The 21,063-nt window shown below is 36.2% G+C and overlaps 1 protein-coding gene across 1 annotated transcript in view; it reads right to left on the reverse strand.

Annotated features, from left to right (window-relative positions):
- Zdhhc15 (zinc finger DHHC-type palmitoyltransferase 15) overlaps nucleotides 1-21,063 on the reverse strand; it is an 89,106-nt gene that overhangs the window by 31,227 nt on the left and 36,816 nt on the right. The window contains exons 4-7 of the mRNA XM_047535127.1: nucleotides 15,436-15,556; nucleotides 5,310-5,379; nucleotides 3,629-3,661; nucleotides 2,757-2,877 (exon numbers count right to left, since the gene is read on the reverse strand). Of these exons, the coding sequence (XP_047391083.1) occupies nucleotides 2,757-2,877; nucleotides 3,629-3,661; nucleotides 5,310-5,379; nucleotides 15,436-15,556 (345 nt within the window). The remainder of the gene's footprint in view (nucleotides 1-2,756; nucleotides 2,878-3,628; nucleotides 3,662-5,309; nucleotides 5,380-15,435; nucleotides 15,557-21,063) is intronic.

Here is a 21,063-nt window from a genome sequence, read left to right on the forward strand (position 1 = left end):
GGCCAGGTGTGGTGGAGCACACCTGTAATCCCAGTGGCTCAGGATGGTGAGGCAGGAGGATCACGTGTTCAAAGCCAGCCTCAGCAAAAGCGAGAAGCTAAGCAACTCAGTGAGACCCTGTCTCCAAATAAAACACAAAATAGGGCTGGGAATGTGACTCTGTGGTCGAGTGCCCCAACTTCAATGCCCAGTACCCCCTAAAACAAAACAAAACAAAAACCTTCTCAGGAAGTAACCAAGCCAAATTGTTCAAAGCAATGATCACCAGAGGCAATTCATAGGAATATTGGTATAATAATGCTACTATCATGTTTCTACAATAATTTATAGCCTATGTGAGGAGATTCATGGCCAGTGTGGGGGATATGTGTTAGTACTTTTGCATAAGGTAAAGATCAATTTCCTATCAAAGTAGCTTTTGTTAAAGTTAATATTGAGAGGAAAGATAAATTCTGATGGTCTTTGAATCCTTTATTCCAAAGGAGCTAAAGCTTTTCCATACCACAACCATAATGGACAGTAGGACATGGTACAGTGTATAAGATCACTGGGCTTAGAATCAGACTTAGGTTCAAGTTCTCACTTTGAAATTTACAAGCTAGGTGCTCTTAGGCAAGTAACCTAACTACTATGATCCTCAATCTTACCCATCTTTGAATGAAACTAATAATTCCTGCTTTGCCTACTTCACAGGGTTGTACTGAGGATCAGATGAAAAAATGGACATGGAAGTGCTTCAAAACCCATAGTGTATCACACAAATAGAAGTTGCTGTTCTTAGAAATGCAGCTTATCTCCTTGATAAATGGCTTTTAAAATACATGGCAGTGTTTACTTTTTATTTTAAAGAGAGATTTGATTTAAACAGAGAAAGCCATCCCCAAACCACACTAAGGTGCTTTTTTGACTAGAAAGATTGCAAGGAATCATTTTCCTGAACTGTCAATACCCTTATCATTATGAGGGCAAGCAGAGACAGGTTTCCTTGCCTTACATATGTCAGGCACAAGGTAGGATATTGTGGAGGAAAAATGAGGGAATAGGAAAAGGACAAGGCTATGTTTACCTCTGGTATTGCTTGTGAATGCTGCCACATTTCTGGTGATTAATTCATATCCAACTATCATCTTTCAAGAGTAGAAAAAAGCATACAGCACCTAGCTGGCATTGTGGTATTTGATTATTGGCTGACTAGGAGGGCTAAAGGCAAAATATGTGAAATGCAATCTTGTTTACTTTGTTATGAGGGTAGAGGGTGGTTTTTTAAACAGTCGCCTACTGTGTTAAGTACCAAGAAAGGTCTGTAGTAAAGATCAAGGCTGACACTTTTCCTGTTGATTGGATGCAGCAGATTTTCTTCACATTTAGAGTAGTAGCTCAGTGTATGGATAGAATGCCAAATAGGTCATGGAAACCTGAGCAATAAAAAATAAATCTTGTGCTGTGCAAAGGGGCAAAAGAGATGTTAAGATGTATAGCATGGTGAAACATTTCCTATTTGGGGAAAATTTATGAGAAAAAACTTCATTATTTATGCTAATAGTTTTCTTTGAGTCTCTGAACTGCAGATTTTGAAATCTATCATACCATTCCCTATTCTTAAAGTTATTAAATATTTGAATTGATTAAGCAAGTTGAAGGGGAATGGAAAGCATATATCACTATAATTTTATATACAATATTTTCTATACTACCAGGAATCAAAGCACTAATTTATAATTTAAATATTGTCAGCTATTTACCTTCTCACTGCCTTGTCTTTTTCTTGTTCACTCTGGTTTATTATAATTTATATTCTGACCACAGAATTCATGTTTCTTTCCCACTGTTTTACCTTTCTAGCTAATGTGCTTGTGTAATTCCTAAAGTAATAAATAGTAGCTCTGCCCACATTTGTTTTTTGCTATTCAGGATAAGTCTGGATAGCCCTCATCATGCATTTCTTAGCAATTATACTGGAGTTGTATGGAACAGATTTCTTCTGGAGTCCACTGGCATGAAATTTAAAAAGAACATATTTCACTATACTTCTGCCAGACCCTATAGACATAGGTCTGTACCTATGACTTGTATCTTCAAGTAGGAGAAAGATAAAAGCAAGTTTTTTTTGAGACTTCATTGTATTATTAGAATCAAATTTTGAAAGGCAAAACATTTGCAACATCTGTTTCATTTGATCTTGGCAATGAGTCAGTGAGGCAAGTAATGAAGGCAGTATTATATCTCAGTTCTAATTTCCGACTCACTATTTATCATAAGATGTTCAAGAAAGACTTCCTAGTTCATTTTGGTCACATGTGAAGGTATGTCAGCGTATCTTTCTAAACAGCAGAAATTTTGCAAGGCTCCTTTGACCTAATTCCTTGTTCAAAGGGGAGTGCTTTGTTAGTCTTTTTCTTAGAAACTAGGAATTTGAATTGGTTCCAACATTTTTCAAAAATATACTGGTAGTAAATGGGTTTTAAAAACTCAATTCAGAAGTACATTTTAAACAATTGGTAGGAGTCAAGAGGTTAGGTTACTGAGAGCCTCAGCCAGATTGTCATATATAACAGAAACTTGTTTAACTAGGATCTTTAAATAGCAACCTCTTAAATCTCAAAGTATACAACATGAAAACTTGATTTTAGTGGCTTCTCTTTTGGTCTTTTTCGGTATTAGCTATTTCAAAATGTAAAATGTTACAGGATGAACAATGTCACAGAATGGAGTGTGTGCTTGGTCTGTGGGGGACCTTCAGAATTTTTTTAACTTACTCTCCAGTATTTGATGAAATAGCTGAAGACTGTTGTAGCAATGTACAGGCAGTAGAGAACAGAATAAGCTAAGAACTGAAGAAAGAATTTGTAGTTGGAAAATCCAATGCAGTTATTAACCCTAAAAAAAAAAAAAGAAAAACTAATTTGAAATCAGGACCTATTGATTGAGAACACACTGATACATAAGTAGACTAAGCAATGGAAGCATGTTACTCCTGCTGCTTCATTAGGTGTCATGTAAAACCCCAACAGAGATAAAAGTCCCTTAATAGGAACAGACTGGAAAAACAAGTTCACATCTCACTTGTTTCTCCTTTCATTTACAGGCACAGAAACATCAAACAGTTCTGGACTAGTTCCTGACACACCCAAGTAAACCTGGATCTTGGTTGCTAAAAAACTATTAAAGTCTTAGCAGCTACACATGGTAGAGTTGTGGCTTTTTCTTTTCTTTTTTTTTGTAATTAGGTAATTTCATTGGTTCTCTAGATCTGGTGTACAAAATTTAAAGAATTGCTGAATTTAACAATCTAGGCTATTTCAAACATCAAGCCAGTTAGAAACAAAAATGAATTGTGTAACATACAAGAGGAAAAATACTTGTGGCTGTATTTCATTACTATGCTCAATTGCTAAAGTTAATGGACAGGAGACCATTAGCTTTGTGACCCCAGGAACTCGCTACCATACCTTTGGTGGTATGGTTATTCTTGCTTTAAAATGTTACCCCTCCCCTGTCCCCCACATAAATATAAAACCCAGTGAATTATGGTGGCAGAAAAAGGCATGTTACAACTATGCTTAGGAAAGTGGGCATATTGAACAACTTTGACCCTTTTAGAGGAGAGAAATGAATCGAAGGGACATACCAAGGGCAGTGATGGTCCATTTTTAAAACACACCTACAAAGGGGACAAAATACAGTGCAATAAGTGAGGCTATGGAAAAGAAGAAACATCTCAAAATTGAACTCAAGGTTTCACCAGTATTTTTACATGGATCCAGTACATCTGTTCCCAGATCTCCATTACAGTAACTGTAAAACCATTGTATTCTCAGTTATTCCAAGGATGAGGCAATCATAACAAATACTTTATAGGATTAAGCTGGCAGTAAGTTACACACTTAAAAGTCCAACCTTTAAAAGGGATTGGAATCTCCAGGATATTGATAAAGAGAAAAGGTGTTCCCTCTAGTTTTGTTCAATATTCAGTTTAATAAAAGCACAGAAAAAAAAACATAGTGCTATAGCTTGTGCTTGCATCAAAAGTAAGAGAAATATGAGTGGCACAAGTACCCAAGAAGAAAGGCATGAAGATTACATATATTAACATAAAATGGGGTTTTACACCTGAGGTAGAAATGGGAACATGACATATAGAGTCATCTGCTTTTCCTTTCAAAGAAGCCCAAAGCTGGAACTATTTGAGCCACAAAATAAATAAATACAGTAGTACTGAATCATAGTACAAAATAGAAAAATGAATATTCATGCCTCCATATTGAGATAAATAAATGATTGCCTAAATAAGTAAATGGGGGAGAAAATACACATCTCCCATACAGAAGAACCCCAAATAATTTATACAGACACTCCATCTTCAAAAAGAGGGAGGGACTGGGGTTGGGGCTCAGTGGTAAAGTGCTTGCCTAGCATGTGTGAGGCACTGGGCTTGGTCCTCAGCACCACATTAAAAATATAAATAAATAAAATAAAGTTATTGAAAAAAAAGAAGAGGGAGCATAACTTCCCATTCTTGTAGTGTGGTCTACGCATAGTAACTCCCTTTTGAAGAGTACAGTAGAGGGAGGGGGTGGAGAGTAATTTTACAAACACTACTTGAGTCAGATGATAAAGATTAGCATTGCAATGATAAGTCATGCTTATTTGTATCTTGATATGACATAATGAGAATGGCACTTCACCTCTATGGTCTTCCTCCCCAAATCACATTACCCCTGTCTAAGGATCATGAGGAAAGATCACATAAGTCTCAACTGAGGAACATTCTACAAAATACCTAATGATTAATCCTGAAAATTGTTATGATCATCAGAAACAAAATCTGAGAAATTGTCATAGCTTAGAAGAGCTAAGGAGACATAACTACAAAATATGATGTGTTATTCTGGTTGGGGTCTTAGAACAGATAAAGGGTATTAGGGAAAAACAAAGGATAGCCTTAAGTTAAAAATAATGTATCAAAATTAGTTCATTAATTATAACAAATGTATCATACTAATAGAAGGTGTTAACAATAGGGGAAACTGGGTGTTGGGCATATGAAAACTATCATCATGATAAATCCATAAATCTAAAGCTGTTCTAAAACAAAAAGTTTATTTTTAAAATGTGATTTTATTTCTCTTTCTATCTTTAGAATAGTTTGAATCATCATCATTCCTGTGAGGGTGTTTGGCATGTACTCATTATGACTGAAAGGAAATGCTCTTATCTAGGCATGGTTGCATGTTAGGATCAGTCATTTTGTTGTCTAGGCAACCATCAGTAGCCAAGCTCAGCCCAGGGGAAATATTGCTGTCACTTACATGGCACAGACAGAGCAGTGATGGCAGCGGTCTGGCTTGATCAGATGGCACCGGTCACAGAATCGTACAGCTATAGGAAAAACAAGGTGGTTAGCACTTGGTAGGGCTCACGATAAGACCTTATATTTTACTAGTCTATTGGGATGGCTTGTTATACACTATTTACAGATGGTCAAACTCATCTCAAGTTACTAAGCAAAAAAATCACATAGAAGAATTGGGTTAATCTTGAAAGCACCTTTCAGGGGAAGAAGGGGGAAAGGCTTCATATTTGGATATCTGATCATAAGATTTTATATTATAAAAACTACTATCAACTATATGAGGGATCTTAGGAAATCATTTAACCTCTATTTATTCCAACTTTCCTATCTCAAAATAAGGATTCACAATTTAACTCTTCAAGAGGCTAAATTGCATAAGATGAATAAAACTACAAAAGGCAAGGAAAGTGATTCTTAGAATAACAATTTATGCTAGGCCCTGGGTTCAATCCCCAACACTGCAAACCAGACAATTTGGAGAATAGAAGAGACCTTTTCAAACAATTATTTCAATCGACCATTTCACAGATAAGAAAGTAAAGATGTGGGCCTTATCCAGTGATTTGCTCAAGCCCACATAGCAAGTGAGTGACAGGGCTGTTACCTGTCCAGTTTTTCTGACTTCTCTGTTCAGGCTTCTATTCGCTCTGTGGGTCTGATATAAAAATACCTGCTACCCATTTGTTCCCTCCCTCCCTCCTTTCCTTCCTCCCATCCTCTAGGATTAAAGATGTTTTCCTGGGTTGGGAAGATAGCTCAATTGGTAGAGTGCTTGCCTTGCAAGCACGAGGCCTTGGGTTCAATCCCCAGCACTGCAAAAAAAAAAAAATGTTTTCCTTTCCTTCTAATTTTTTCCATGTTCACTGATAGAGTATGACTTGTGTATAATGTGGTTATTATTAAGTATAAAAACTCAAAAAACTCTACACGAAGAATACAAATAATCCAATCAACAAATGGGCTAAGGAAATGAACAGACACTTCACAGAAGAAGATGTACAAGTAATCACCAGATATATGAAAAAATGTTCAACATCCCTAGTAATAAGGGAAATGCAAATCAAAACTACCCTAAGATTTCATCTCACCCCAATTAGAATGGCGATTATCAAGAATACAAGCAACAATAGGTGTTGGCGAGGATGTGGGGAAAAAGGAACACTCATACATTGCTGGTGGGGTTGCAAATTAGTGCAACCACTCTGGAAAGCAGTGTGGAGATTCCTCAGAAAGCTTGGAATGGAAACACCATTTGACCCAGCTATCCCACTCCTTGGCCTATACCCAAAGGACTTAAAAGCAGCATACTACAGAGATACAGCCACATCAATGTTCATTGCTGCTCAATTCACCATAGCCAGATTGTGGAACCAACCTAGATGTCCTTCGGTTGATGAATGGATAAAGAAACTGTGGCATATTTATACAATGGAATATTACTCCGCAATGAAGAATGATAAAATTATGGCATTTGTAGGCAAATGGTCGAAATTGGAGAATATCATGCTAAGTGAGATAAGCCAATCTCAAAAAACTAAAGGACGAATGATCTCGCTGATAAGCGGATGAGGACATATAATGGGGGGGTGGGATGGGCTAGCATTAGGTTTAGGGTTAGGTTTAGAGTTAGGCTAAGGAGAGCAGTAAGAATGAAGGAAAGAAGGACTGTGTAGAGGGAAAAGAGGGGTGGGAGGGGTGGGAGGGGTGGGAGGGGTGGGGGGGAGGGGAAAAATATAATAAACATCATTACCCTATGTAAACGTAAAAAAAATAAATAAATAAATAAATAAGTTGTTCAACAACTAAAAAAAACAAAAAAACTAAATAATTTGAACTAATATAGCAATTTCACTTAAAATGTATATTAAGCACACATAACTGATTTAATACAATAGACTGCTAATTCAGTAGATTGCTGGGTTCATTCCTACCAGTGAGGATGAGTATATGACAAAAGATATAGGTATTATTGAGTTAAGGAGGAAAGGAGAGAGGCTTTCATGTTTGGGTCCGTTAGCACATTTTTAAAGATACTGTCAATGCCATACATTAATCTACCATCATCTCTCCTGCAATAATTGTGATCCATGAGGAGGTACAATATATTACAAAAAGAACTACATGAGTTTTGTGATTTATACAGATAGAAATCTAGGGAACATGTGTGGGAATAGACAGTGAGGATGTGAAATAATGGTGGAAGGAATATAAAGTTAGATCTGGACAAAAGCATTGATACAAGTCCACTGAGCAGATTTTTGCATTTAATGTTGCAGCTCAAGGAGTTTGGTTGGTTGATTGGCTGAAACATGGACTAAAAGGTGGCACACAGTGAATGAATTAGAAATGCCATATCAGCTTTGGTTTAATGCAGAGGAAGAAATTCAAAGACTTAAGGAGATTGGAATATTAGGATGAATTTGTCATTTACTACCTACTCACTCACGCTAAGAGGGTCTATAAGACATACCACTTAACACTACTGTGAGAAACAAATCTGTGAGGGGAATCTCAGCATGCTCGAAGAACTTTGTGACTGCTCTTCTCTCTATGCCAGATCTCAGTGTAGTCATTAAACTGGGAAACCTATGTGCAATGGAAGTAACTGAATCATGTGGTGGCACTCAACTACTAGAAGCAAGGTGGATACATCCATGGTTATGGTCAGCAGAGTCAAAGCAGCAATCAGAATAGTCTGACACATGCAGATCTACTATGTTAGCTAGCAAATCATGGTGTTTCCAGAAGTCAAATAGGTAGGAAGCCTACTATATTCTTACTTGATCTACACAAGCAGAAAAGTTCTAGATTGAGTGAACAAAAGTCTTACCTGAATCATAAAAAAATAGTCATGACCCCTCAACCAATTCCTAGACTTGAGCCAACTCACAGACTCAGAGCCCTTTGAATGAAGGGGAGATTGCTCACTTGAGGAAGGCACTAGAATATTACTAACACTACTAAAATTTTATACTATTCATCTTTCCCCTATCCTTCATCAAAGGTTATCTCTGGCCTTTGACCAAGGCAACTGTATTTTAGGAAAAAGAAAATAAAATCATCCTTTTTGTGGACTACTGGACACTGGCTCTAAAGTGACACTAATTCCAGGAGACCCAAAATATCATTGTGGTCTACCAGAGTTGGAGCCTACAGAGGTCAGGTGACTAACAGAGTTTTAGCTCAGGTCTGACTCACAGTGATGAGCACAGTGGTACCCAAATGCCTCCTGTGGCTATTTCTCCAGTTTCTAGATTGTATAATTGGAATACACATGCTCAGTAGCTGACAGACTCCCCACATTGATTCTCTGACCTGTATAGTGAGGGTTATTATGGTGCGAAAGGCCAAGTAGAATCCAGTACACTTGCCTCTACCTAGGAAAATGGTAAGACAAAGTAATACTGCATTCCTGGAGGGATTGCAGAGGTTGGTGTTATCATCAAGTACTTGAAGGATGTTGGGGTGATCATTCCCACCACATCCTCTTTCAATATACATATTTGGCTTATGCAGAAGACATGTATTCTGAGGAATTATGATATGTTATTGTAAGTTTAACCATATGTTGACCATAATTGTGGCCACTATACCAGACATGGTTTCATTACATGAAGGTACCTGGTATGCTACTATTGATTTGGCAGCTTCCTGTATCTTCATCCCTGTCCAATAGACCCACTAGAGGAAGTTTGCTTTCTGACTGGCATGGCTACAAATAAATCTTCACTATTCTACCCTGGGAGCATATCAACTCTCCAGTGCTATGTCATAATTCAGTTTGCTGGGATCTTGATCACCTTTATCTTCTAAAGATATCACATTAGTTCATTACATTGATGACATTATGTTGATCTGACCTAGTGAGCAAGAAGTAGCAATTATTTTATACTTATTGGTAAGACATTTGTGTGCTATTGGGTGGGATATAAATCCAACAAAAATTCAGGAACCTTCTACCTCAGTGAAATTTCTAGGGGTACAATAATGTGTGGCATGTTGAGATATCCCTTCTAAGGTGAAGGATAAGTTGTTGCATCTGGCCCCACCTACAACCAAAGAAGAGGCACAGTGCCTAGTAGGCCTTTTTGGATTTTGAAGATAACATAGTCCTCATTTGGGTTTGATACTCCAGCCCATTTACTGAGTGACCTAAACAACTGCTAATTTTGAGTGGGCCCCAGAACAAGAGCAGGCTCTACAACAGATCCAGGCTGCTATGTAAGTGCTTCACTGCTTGGGTCATAAGATCCAGCAGATAAAATTGTGCTTAAAGTATCAATGAAAGATAGGGATGCTGTTTACAGCCTTTGGCAGTGCCCCATAGGTGAAATTTCAGTGCGGGCCTTTAGTATTTTGGAGCAAAGCCCTACCATCCTCCACAAATATCTAATCTCTTTTTGAAAAATATTCTTGGCCTATTCCTGGGTCATGGTATCATGGGAAGTTTCCATCAGCTGACAGAGGAAGAGAAGACTCAGATGTGACACACAGAGGGTTCTATATGATATGCACATACCACTTGGAAAACCAACGTGATCCTATAATATGTATAATCAAAAAAATGAGAAATTACACTTCATTTATGTATGATCTATCAAAATGTATAAATGCATTTTACTGTCATGTACAACAAATTAGAACAAATTAAAATTTTTTTTAAAAAAAAGAAAGTGGACAGCTGAAGCATTACAATCCCTTTCTGGGATATACCTGAAGGACAATGGAGAAGGAAAATCCTTCCAGTGGGTAAAACTTCGAGTAGTACACTTTTATTTTCTTGGAAGGAGAAATGGCCAGGCACATGAAGATACATCAATTCTTGGTCCTTGGCCACTGGTTTGGATGGATGATTGGAAACTTGGAAAGAAGAAAACTTGAAAATTGGCGACAAGGAGATTTGAAGAGTTATGGGAACAGACCTCTCTGAATGTGCAAACATTATAAAGATGTTGGTGTCTCATGTGAATGCTTACCAAAGACTGATTACATGTCTTAGTCCTTTGGGGCTGCTATAACAAAATATGATAGCCTGGGTAGTTTCTGAACAACCAATTTTTTACTCACAGTTCTAAAAGGACAAGAAGTCCAGGATAAAGATACTAGCATATTTGGTGCTGATGAAGGTTCCTTTCACAGACAGCACCAACATGCTGTGTCCTCCACATGGTGGAAGGGCAAGACAGCTCTCCTGGGCCTTTTAATAAGGGCACTAATCCCATTAATGAGTTCTCTACCCTCATGACATTATCACTTTCCAAAGGCTACATCTCCTTATACCATCCACATTGGTTAAGATTTCAATGTATGAGTGGGTGGGGGCTCACAATCATTCAGATCATAGCACCACAATAGAGAAGGATTTTAATAATCAAACAGATATGATGACTTGTTCTGTGGATACTAGTCAGTCTCTTTCCAGAGCCACCCCATTACTGTTCAATGGCTTATGAATGATGTAGCTATGGTGGCAGAGATGGAGATTATTCATGGGCTCAGAAACATGGCCTTCTATTCACCAAGGCCAACCTGGTTTTTTCCACTGCTGAGTGCCCAATCTGCTAGCAGCAGAGAACAAAACTGAACCTCCAATATGACACCATTGCCCATAGTGATCAGCCATGTACTTGGTGTCAGGTTGATTATATTGGATGCTTCAATCATAGATGGGGAAGCATCTGTCTTTATTGGAACAGACAGTCTAGATAAAGATTTGCCTTTCCTACATGCAATGTTTCTGCCAAGACCAACACTGTGGACTTACAGAATGCCTTGTCCACCATCATGATATTCCACACAGTAATGCTTTTGATCAAGGAACGCACTACAAAGCAAGAGAAATAAAGCAATGTGTATATGCTCACAGAATTTACTGGTCTTACCATGTGTATCACCATCCTGAATTAGCTGGTTTGACAGAATGGTGGAAGGGTCTTCTGAAGGGTCAGTTATAGTGCCAGTCAGGCGGCAATTCTTTGCAGGGCTAAGGCAAAGTTATTCAAAAGGCTGTATATGATGTGAATCAATATTCAATATATAATACTGTTTTTTCCTGATAGCCAGTATCCATGTGTCCAGGAATTAAGGGTGGAAATGGGAATGGCACCATTAATTATTACAATCTGTTACTCAGTAACAAAATATTTATTTCCTGCTCTTGTGACTTTATACTCTGCTAGTCTAGAAGTCTTAGGTAAAAAGGAGACTCCACAATGATTCCATTGAACTGCAAGTTAAGACTGCCACATGTCCATTTTGGGACCCTCACACCTCTAAATGGAAGGTTAAAAAGGCAGCTGCAATATTGGTTAGGATAATTGATCCTAACTACTTATGAGAAATTGGACTACTACTCCACAATAGAAGTAAGGAAGGAGCTACCTTAGGACATTTCTTAGTACTCCCATCCTGTGATTAGATGAATACAAAACTATAATGATCTAATTTAGGTAGGATTACTAATGGCCCAGACTCTTCAGGAATGAAGGTTTGAGTCACCCCACCAGGTAAAGAACTATGATCAGCTGAGGTGCTTGCTGAAGGAAAGGGAATACAGAATGGGTAGTGGAAAAAGCAGTTGTTAATACCAGCTATGACCATGTGACCAGTTATAGAAATGAAGACTGTAATTGTCATAAGTATTCCCTCCTTGTTGTGTTACGAATATCTCTCTGTGTGTATCTCAAATATCTTTCCTTTCTTCCTTCCCTTATTTGCTTATCATATAATATAAAATGTATTGATGACATAGTATTTGAGTATTGTTAAATTTATATCAAAATATTACACGGAGAAGAGTAAAGAACTAAAGGACTTTTACCTCACCTTGTAGGGAAGGGTTTAGTGTGTTTTTCATTGTACACAGGATAGTTGTAACATGTTAGGCAGAATTATGATCTTAGGGTTTTTAAAATTCTTTTGTGGTGCTGGGAATCAGACCAGGGCCCCCTGCATGCTAGGCAAGCGCTCCACCACTGAGCTACACCCGCGGCTCTTGTTGTTTTTATTTAGAGATTAAGTATGCCTTAAGGAGATGTGTATGTGTGCCAAATTAACAAGATGGGATGATTGGTTTTATGTGTCAAATGAACTGAGTCATAGGGTACTTGGTTAAATATTATTTCTGGATATCTCTGAGAGTATTTGTGGGTGAGATTAACATTTGAATCAGTAGACTGACAAAAACAGATTGTTCTCACTGAAGTGGGTGGGTCTTATCCAATTCCTTATGGACAACAGTAGAATTTAGAGGAAGGGAGAATTTGCTTTCTCTCTGTCTGACTGCATGAGCTGGGTCATCAGTTTTCCTGACTCCAGATTGGAATATCAGCACTCCTGGTTCTCCTGCTTTCAGATAGCAGACCACAGGGCTTCTCAGCTTCCATGATTATACAAGCCAATTTCACACACACACACACACACACACACACACACACACACACACATTTTATTGGTTCTGTTTTCCTGGAGAATTCTGACTAATACACGTGATTAGTTCCTTTTTATCATTCAGATCTCAGCTCAAATAGCACTTCCTCAGAAAATCCTTTCCTATTACTCTCTATCATGGGAACTGCAAACAAATGCCTCAAGGATCCAGGGAATTGTGAGTAGTAAATGCAGCAGTCAGTTGGGGATTGTGCAGAACCTGAGAATGCATGCCCTTTCTAAAGAGGACTGCTACTACTCAGATCCAGTTAATTTTTGCCATGTTGGAAAGCAAATTATTGTCAGACTGTCTAAATTTCAAGAGAAGCCAGAAACATGGATTTTTAAGTGGAGATATTCTAATCATTAAAAACTAGCAACAAATGAAAAGTTTTAAAAGCCACATTGTATAGACAAAGAAAATGTGGTCTGTATACATAATGGAATATTATTTAGCCACAAAAAGAATGAACCCTTGATATGTGTGGCAATATAGATGGAAGTAGAAGTCATTATGTCAGATGAAATACACCAGGCACAGAGAGACAAATACTACATGTTCTTTCTTATATGCAGAATTTTAAAAAGTTGATTTTACAGAAGCATAGGACATAAAAGTGCTCAGTAGAAATCAGGAAATGTAGTGGGGAAGAAAACAGAGGGAAGTTAAATAATAAGTACTAAAATATAATTACAAAGGAAAAATAAGGTCTAATGTTCTACAGCACAGCAGGGTGACCACACTGAAAACAATTTATTATTTAATTTGTAAAGAGCTAGAAGAGAGGAGTTTGAAGGTTCCTAACACACACAAAAAAAGCCAAAACTTTAAGGAGACAAATGCTGATAATCCTGATTTGATATTACACATTTTATACATGTATCAAATATCACACTATATCTCATAAATATGTACAATTATTTTATGTTAATAAAAACACACATTAGGGATAAAACAAACTATATCTCTGAGCCCAACTCACCCCATATGTATCTAGTTGTATCTTCTGCTCTATTATATTATTTTGTTGGCTACTGCCTGAAATTATGTAATTTGCTGTCTGTCTCCTCATCAGAATTTAAACTCCATAAGAGACTTTGTGCCTCTCTGTTCAGCTGTTGTGTTCCCATGCTAAGAATAGTGTCTCATACACATTGGTTACTTTTTTAAAAAATTAGTATTATGAAAGTTTTCAAATGTACACTAAAAGTAGATACATAATAATAAACCCCATGTACCATTATCCAACTTCAACAATTATCAACACTTGCACCATTTTTGTTCAACTGTTTCTTCCACTGGCTTTTTCCTTTAGCATTTTAAAGTAAATCTTAGACATTGTGTCACTTCCAACCAAAACTATTTCAGCATGTATGAAGACTTTAAAAATCAAAACTGTTATATTACTACTCTAACAAAATTAACAGTAAGTCTTTAATGTTATCTAATATGCAGACCAAATTAAAATTTCCCAAATTATCATATGGTGTCTTAATAAACATTTGTTGAAGAAATAAATGATAAAGGAATGAACATAATTGCCTTATACTATACTTTCCTAAACCTTGAAACATAATCTTCCATACTAGAAATATTAGAATAAATTGGCCAGAGAAACCTTGGTTTTCAAATTTTTAAAGGTGGAGAATTGGTTCAATGAGTATTGTTCTAGTCATACAGAATGGAATTATAAGAGTATAATTCCATAGTGTATATTCATCCAAATAAAATGAATACATATCTTTGCACAAATACTTGATCAATACAAGTTAAGTGCTGGAAACAACCCAAATGTGTATCAATCAGTGAATGGATAAACTGTGATATATTCATACAATGTAAATAAAAGGAATGAACTATGCAAAATATGAATGAATCTCAAAAAATTAAGCTGAATAAAAGAAGCCAGACACAAGAGTACATACTGTATGACTCTGATTATATAAAATTCGAGAGCAGAAGAAACTAATCTATAGTGGCAAACTATCAGAATAGTGGTTGTGTGGGCTGGAGAGATAGCTCAGTTGGTAGAGTGCTTGCCTCACAAGCACAAGGCCCTGGGTTTGATCCCCAGCACCGCAAAAAAAAAAAAAAAAAAAAAAGAATAGTGGTTGTCTGTGGGGTCAGGGATTGAATGGGAAGGAACATGACAAAACTTTCTGGGGTGATAGTAATGTTTATAGGGGTTTTGGTTGTACAGTTATGTTTACTCTTTAAGAAAAAACTGAATTGTACACTTAAGATTTTTGCATGTTTTTGTATATAAATTTTGCTAAAAATAGAATGATAAAATATGTAGGTGGGTATGTACTGGTGCTTGCTATTTACTTTGAGATCCATCAGAAAAATAAAATGGTTTGATGAAAGATGGTAAAGGGATGGATATATGGACAGTTATATGGACAGATATGTCTATATATAAGCAATATAGTAAAATGTTAGTGGTAGAATCTAGTTTTGGTGTTACAGGTGTTTATAATTCTTCCAACTTTGATATGTGTTTTAAAACTTTTATAATAAAATGTTGAGAAAAAATTCCATAGTGGTTTTCAGAAGCTGAGAGAGAAAATGGGCTAGGCTGACAACACACATGACTTAGTGTTTCTGAGATCTCTGCTGAACTTCCTCTCTAGCTGATATTGAATGAACTGACCTCCACTCCCAGTTCTTGTGTAAACTGGTAGCTTCTTGGCCATATCAACAAGCATTTGCTTCTGAACCTCAGGTCTCTCTTCATTTTCATAGCGCTCCTTGTCTGTATAGGACAAGTGGAACTGGAAGCAGAAGTGACAGATAAGACATTATTTTACAAGGTTCACAGAAAGGATTTAAAACAATATGCAAATGAACATATTTATTACCTACCCTTGATGATCAGATACCAGTTTGACTTATAACCTGGCTACTTATCTCAATTATATTATCTGACTTTTATCTCAATTTTCATAATTCTATGAGATATGTGGCACTGTAATTATAGTAATTATATAATTAAAGTAAAACTTATCTTGTCCAAGGTTGTACTCATTCAACTAATAAAGTCAGCTCATCTGACTCCAAAATTTGTGTACGGTTCACTCCATTGTACCACAATATGATGCTGCAGATTTTTGACACATTGCTTCCTAGATCCTGTTGATAATTAACCATGCTTATTAGGATGCAAGTGTTTTTCACAGGTGACACTGAAGACAGTCTTAGAGAAGTTGGATGAGACTGTGACATCATCTGCCTATTATAGTCTTAAAATAGTAAATTTGGGTATTTTAAGTATGTATTTGAGAAGTTTTTAGTTTGGTATAGAGTTTGTTGTAATATTATATAAAAACACTTCGCTAATCTTACAAAACATGCTAACAATTTTCCAAAGAAATACAGATCGGAAAGCTTTTTTTCGTCTGGGCCAAAGGGTAGACAAAGGTTAAAAAAAGGGAACTTCTGGGTTTCAGCCTCAATGCTGCCATTGAATATAAAATCAGTTTGGAAAATGAGACACTCTTACTTTTTCTTCATCTGTAAATTCAAAAGGTGGGTGCAGATGCACTGGATAACAAATTAATTAAGTAACTGAAAGTCTTACTTAGAAGGTTAATTTTTAGATCATTTTAAAATATTAAAGCATTGTCAATCTTTTAACTCTTCTAATTGGTGTATAGTAGTATCTTATGCAACCTTATTTTAATTTGATCTTATTATTGTTTTATTGCAGTGCTGTGGATCAAACCAAGGCCTTGTGCATGTTAGGCAAGTGCTATTGTATTGAGCTACATCTCTAGCCCCTTATAAATAGTATCTTATTGTAATTTTTATTTAGCATTTCTCTGATTACTAATGATATTGAACAGTTTTTCATGACTTTACTGGACATTTGGATATCCTATTCAAGTGTTCTGTCCTATAAAAAAGAATTAGGTTGTTTGTCTCTTTGTATTGATTTGTAGGAATTCTTTCTATATCATGAATTCTACTCTTGTTGAATATTTTTCTACCAGTCTCTGGCTTTCCTTTTCATCCCTTTTATGGCGCATTTTAATGAACAAAAGATCTTGGTGGAGTATAGATTTATACAACTAGTTGGGAAAACTTTGGCATTATCTGCTTAAGCTAAATATATGCCTCTAATATATGATGACGCAGCAATTCCACTCTATATAACCAAGAGAAATGAGTATGTGTGTATATATGTATATGTGTGTACATACATATAAAACATATATATGTATACAAAAGATGTAAACAAGGATGTTCAGTTTTATTCATAATAGAAAAAATGGTAACAATCCAAATGTCCTTCAATGGGGTCAATGGATGAACCACTTTTATGATAAAAGTGACAAATCTATTTTAAGAACCATATGTAGTAGTGTGTTTTATGGCATCATGTCACTCTGAAGCAAAGTGAGAATTAAGCATCTCCCTGGGTGTATGTGGAAATATATAGGAGCATTTTGGGCTGTTACAATAAATGTGGTACACTACAGGCACTTAATGCTTAGCCCAGGATGCTAAGGATTCTACAATGAACTGGACCAAAAGGCTACAAATCTATGTTACAAAGTAGTAATTAAATGTTGTAAATTAATATAAAAATTTCTGGTTATTTTATTTCTTACTAGAACAATTATATTGATCAACACAAAAGAATGAGGTTTTTAAAAATTCTTTTTATTTTTGAAAATTAAAAGCAGCACCTTGGGGCAGCACTTTAATTTTTGAGATGTTCTTGCAAATGTAACTGTCTTATGGTACACTGCATATACCTGAAAGGTGAAGAGAGGGTTGTTTCTACTTGTGTGTGAGAAATAACTTGTGGTGATTCAAGAGGTTTGGTTTCAAATGTTAGGCATAGATGCCTTATTTCTGGAACTAACCAAGCCTTACTGAGGTTTAGGATGCAATGAGTCAATAAATCCATTTGGGTGGGACAAATGATGATAGATTGGGATGAATGTTGAATTATACAAATTAATATTGTGGCTATTAAATAGGTCCAAAGAACTCTCTACTCTTTTATAAATTAAAAATGATGAAAGATATAGTTTTAAGTGTTAGACATTGTGGTGCTTGACTAAATCCTGTCATCATCTGTTATGGTTTAGATATGAGGTGTCCCCCAAAAGCTCATGTGTAAGACAATGCAAGAAAGTTTAAAGGTGAAATTATGAGAGCACTAACCCAATCAGTGAATTAATCCCCTGATAGGGATTTACTAGGTGATAACTGAAGGCGGGCAGGAGGAGGTAGGTCATTGGGGCTGTGCATTTGGGGTATATATTTTGTCCCTGAAGCCAAGTTTAGTCTGTCTATGCTTCCTCGTGCCATGTCCTGAGCTGCTTTCTTCCTACACAGCCTTCTGCCATGATGTCCTGCCTCACTTTGGGCCCAGAGCAAGGCAGTCAGTTGTCTGTGGACTGAGACCTCTGATACCATGAGCACTTAATGAACTTTTTCTCCTCTATAACAGTTCCTGTTAGGTCCTTTGGCCACGGCAGTGAAAAAAACTGACTGAAACATTTCACCCAGTTTAGGCCTATAAAATACCCAACCATTCAGGCTTTCTACTGGTTTATAAGCTTCATAAAAAATATAAAGGGGAAAATGATTTTTATTGAGTTAAAATTCATATAACTTAAAATTTCATTTAAAGGACCTATTTTAGGGTGTACAATTCAGTGATATTTAATACATTTACAATGTTGTGCAACCATCACCATTATCTAGTTTCAGAAAATTCCAACCACCCCAAAAGGAAATGCCTTACTTATTAAGCTGTCATTCCCTATTACCACCTATCTCCAGACTCTGCCAACCAGTAATCTACTTTCTGTCTTCATGGATTTGCCTTTGTAGGTATTTCATATAAATGTAATCAAGACTGCGTGGCCTTTGGTGTCTGGTGTCTTTCAATTAGCATGATATTTTCAAGGTTCATCCATGTTCTATTACATATCAGTACTGGGTTCCTTTTTATGGCTAGGAACCATAAAGCTAATATTCATTTACATGGGCATACTGTACTTAATTTATCCATTTTTCTGTTGATGTACTGTTGGGTTGTTTCCATCATTTAGCTATGGTGACTAGGGCTGTAATGAACAGTTATGCATAAGTATTTATTTGAACACTTGTTTTCAAATATTTTGAGTATATACCTAGGAGTGGAATTTCTGGGTTGCATGGTAACTCTACATTTAACTTTATGAGGAGCTGGACCGCTATTCGCCATACTAGCACTACCATTTTATAGTCCTAGTATCAGTTTAGGAGGATTCTGATTTCTTCACATCTTCACCAATTCTTGTTTTTTTTTTTTTTTATTCATTCTTTCATTTACTTTTGACCTTCCTAGTGGTTGTGAGGTGATACCTCATGGTCTTGATTTGTATCTATCTAAATGACTAATGGCATTAAACAATTTTTTGTGCTTATTGGGCATTTGTATATGTTCTTTGGAGAAATGTCTGTTCAAGTCCTTTCCCCAGTTTTAAGTTGGGTTGTTTGCCTGTTGAGTGCTAAGAATTCTTTATATGTTTTGAACACTTGATGCATCATATGTATGAATTGCAAATATTTTCTCCCATTCTTTGTGTGGTCTTTTCACTTTTTTGATAATGTACAAAAGTTTTTAATTTTGCTAATATGAAATGTATTTATTTTTTCTTTTGTCGTTTGTGCTTTTGTTGTCACATCTAATATTCATTTACATGGGCATACTGTACTTAATTTATCCATTTTTCTGTTGATGTACTGTTGGGTTGTTTCCATCATTTAGCTATGGTGACTAGGGCTGCAATGAATAGTTATGCATAAGTATTTATTTGAACACTTGTTTTCAAATATTTTGAGTATATACCTAGGAGTGGAATCCATTGCCAAATCCAAGGTCATGAAGATTTTCCCCTAAGTTTTATTCTAGGAGTTTTGTAGGTTTAGGTCTTATATTTAGGTCTGGTTCATTTTTATTGTAATAAAATATATTTAACAAAATTTAACCATTTTAAATATTTTAGGTATACAGCTCAGTGGCATTAAGTATATTCCCATTGTTGTGCCACTATCACCACCAAGTACCTCCAGAACTTTTATCAGCATCCCAAACTGAAATTTTGTACTCATTAATTAACTCCCCATTCCCCATCCCATATTTTTTGGATATTGTTGATAGTAGGCATCCAAACAGTTATGAGGTAGCATCTTGTTGGTTTTTGCTCTTCATTTTATGGCTAAGATATAAAATTAGACTATTTGAGATACTTACCCTTTTTAAATGTGTTTACAATTTTATTGAATTCCATGTTTTTTGGTATGCTGTTTTTCATTTTCATTCATCTTTGTTATGGTTTAGATATTAGGTGTTCCCTAAAAGCTCATGTGTGAGACAATGCAAGAAGGTTTAGAGGTGAAATGATTGGGTTGTGAGAGCCTTAAGGCTCCCCTGATAGGGATTAATTGAGTGGTAACTGTAGGCTGGAAGGGTGTGGCTAGAGGAGATGGATCCCTGAGGGTATGCCTATGGGTTATATATTTTGTCCTTGATAAGAGGAACTCTTTCTGCTTCCTGCTCATGTCCTAAGCCACACTTTTCCACCATGATGTTCTGTCTTACCACAAGCACCAAGGAATGGAGTCGGCCATCTATGAACTGTGACCTTTGAAACTGTGAGCCCCAAAATAAACTTTTCCTCCTCCTCTAAAATTATTCTTGTCGGGTCTTTTGGTCACAGAAGCAAAACAAAACAAAACAAAACCTGATTAAAACAATCTCGAAGTATTTTCTAATTTTCCTGTGATTTCTTTATTTGATCCATTGGCAAAGAGTGTATTTAATTTCCACATATGTGTGAATTTATAGTTTTCCTTGTCTTATTGATTTCCAGTTTCATTCCATTGCAGTATGAGAAGATACTTTATATGAATTCACTCTTGTAAATTCACTGAGATTTCTATTGTGGCCTAATGTATGGTCTGCACTGGAGAATGCACTTGGGAAGAATGTGTATTCTACTGTTTTGGGGTGGATGTGTTACATGTAGCTGGTTTATAGCATTGTTCAAATCTTTCCTTTCCTTATTGATCTTCTGTCTAGTTGTTTTATCCACTATTGAAAATATAGTGTTGAATTCTCTATTACTGTACGATTGTATATTTTTTTCTATTAAATCTGTTAGCTTTTGTTTCTTATATTCTGGGGTTCTCTTGTTGATAACTTTCACATATTCTTTATAAAGTGACCCTTTCTTCAATATAAAATGTCTTTGTCTCTTGTTAAGTCTGACTTAAG

This window comes from Sciurus carolinensis, chromosome X (assembly GCF_902686445.1).
Source record: "Sciurus carolinensis chromosome X, mSciCar1.2, whole genome shotgun sequence".
Classification (NCBI taxonomy): Eukaryota; Metazoa; Chordata; class Mammalia; order Rodentia; family Sciuridae; genus Sciurus; species Sciurus carolinensis.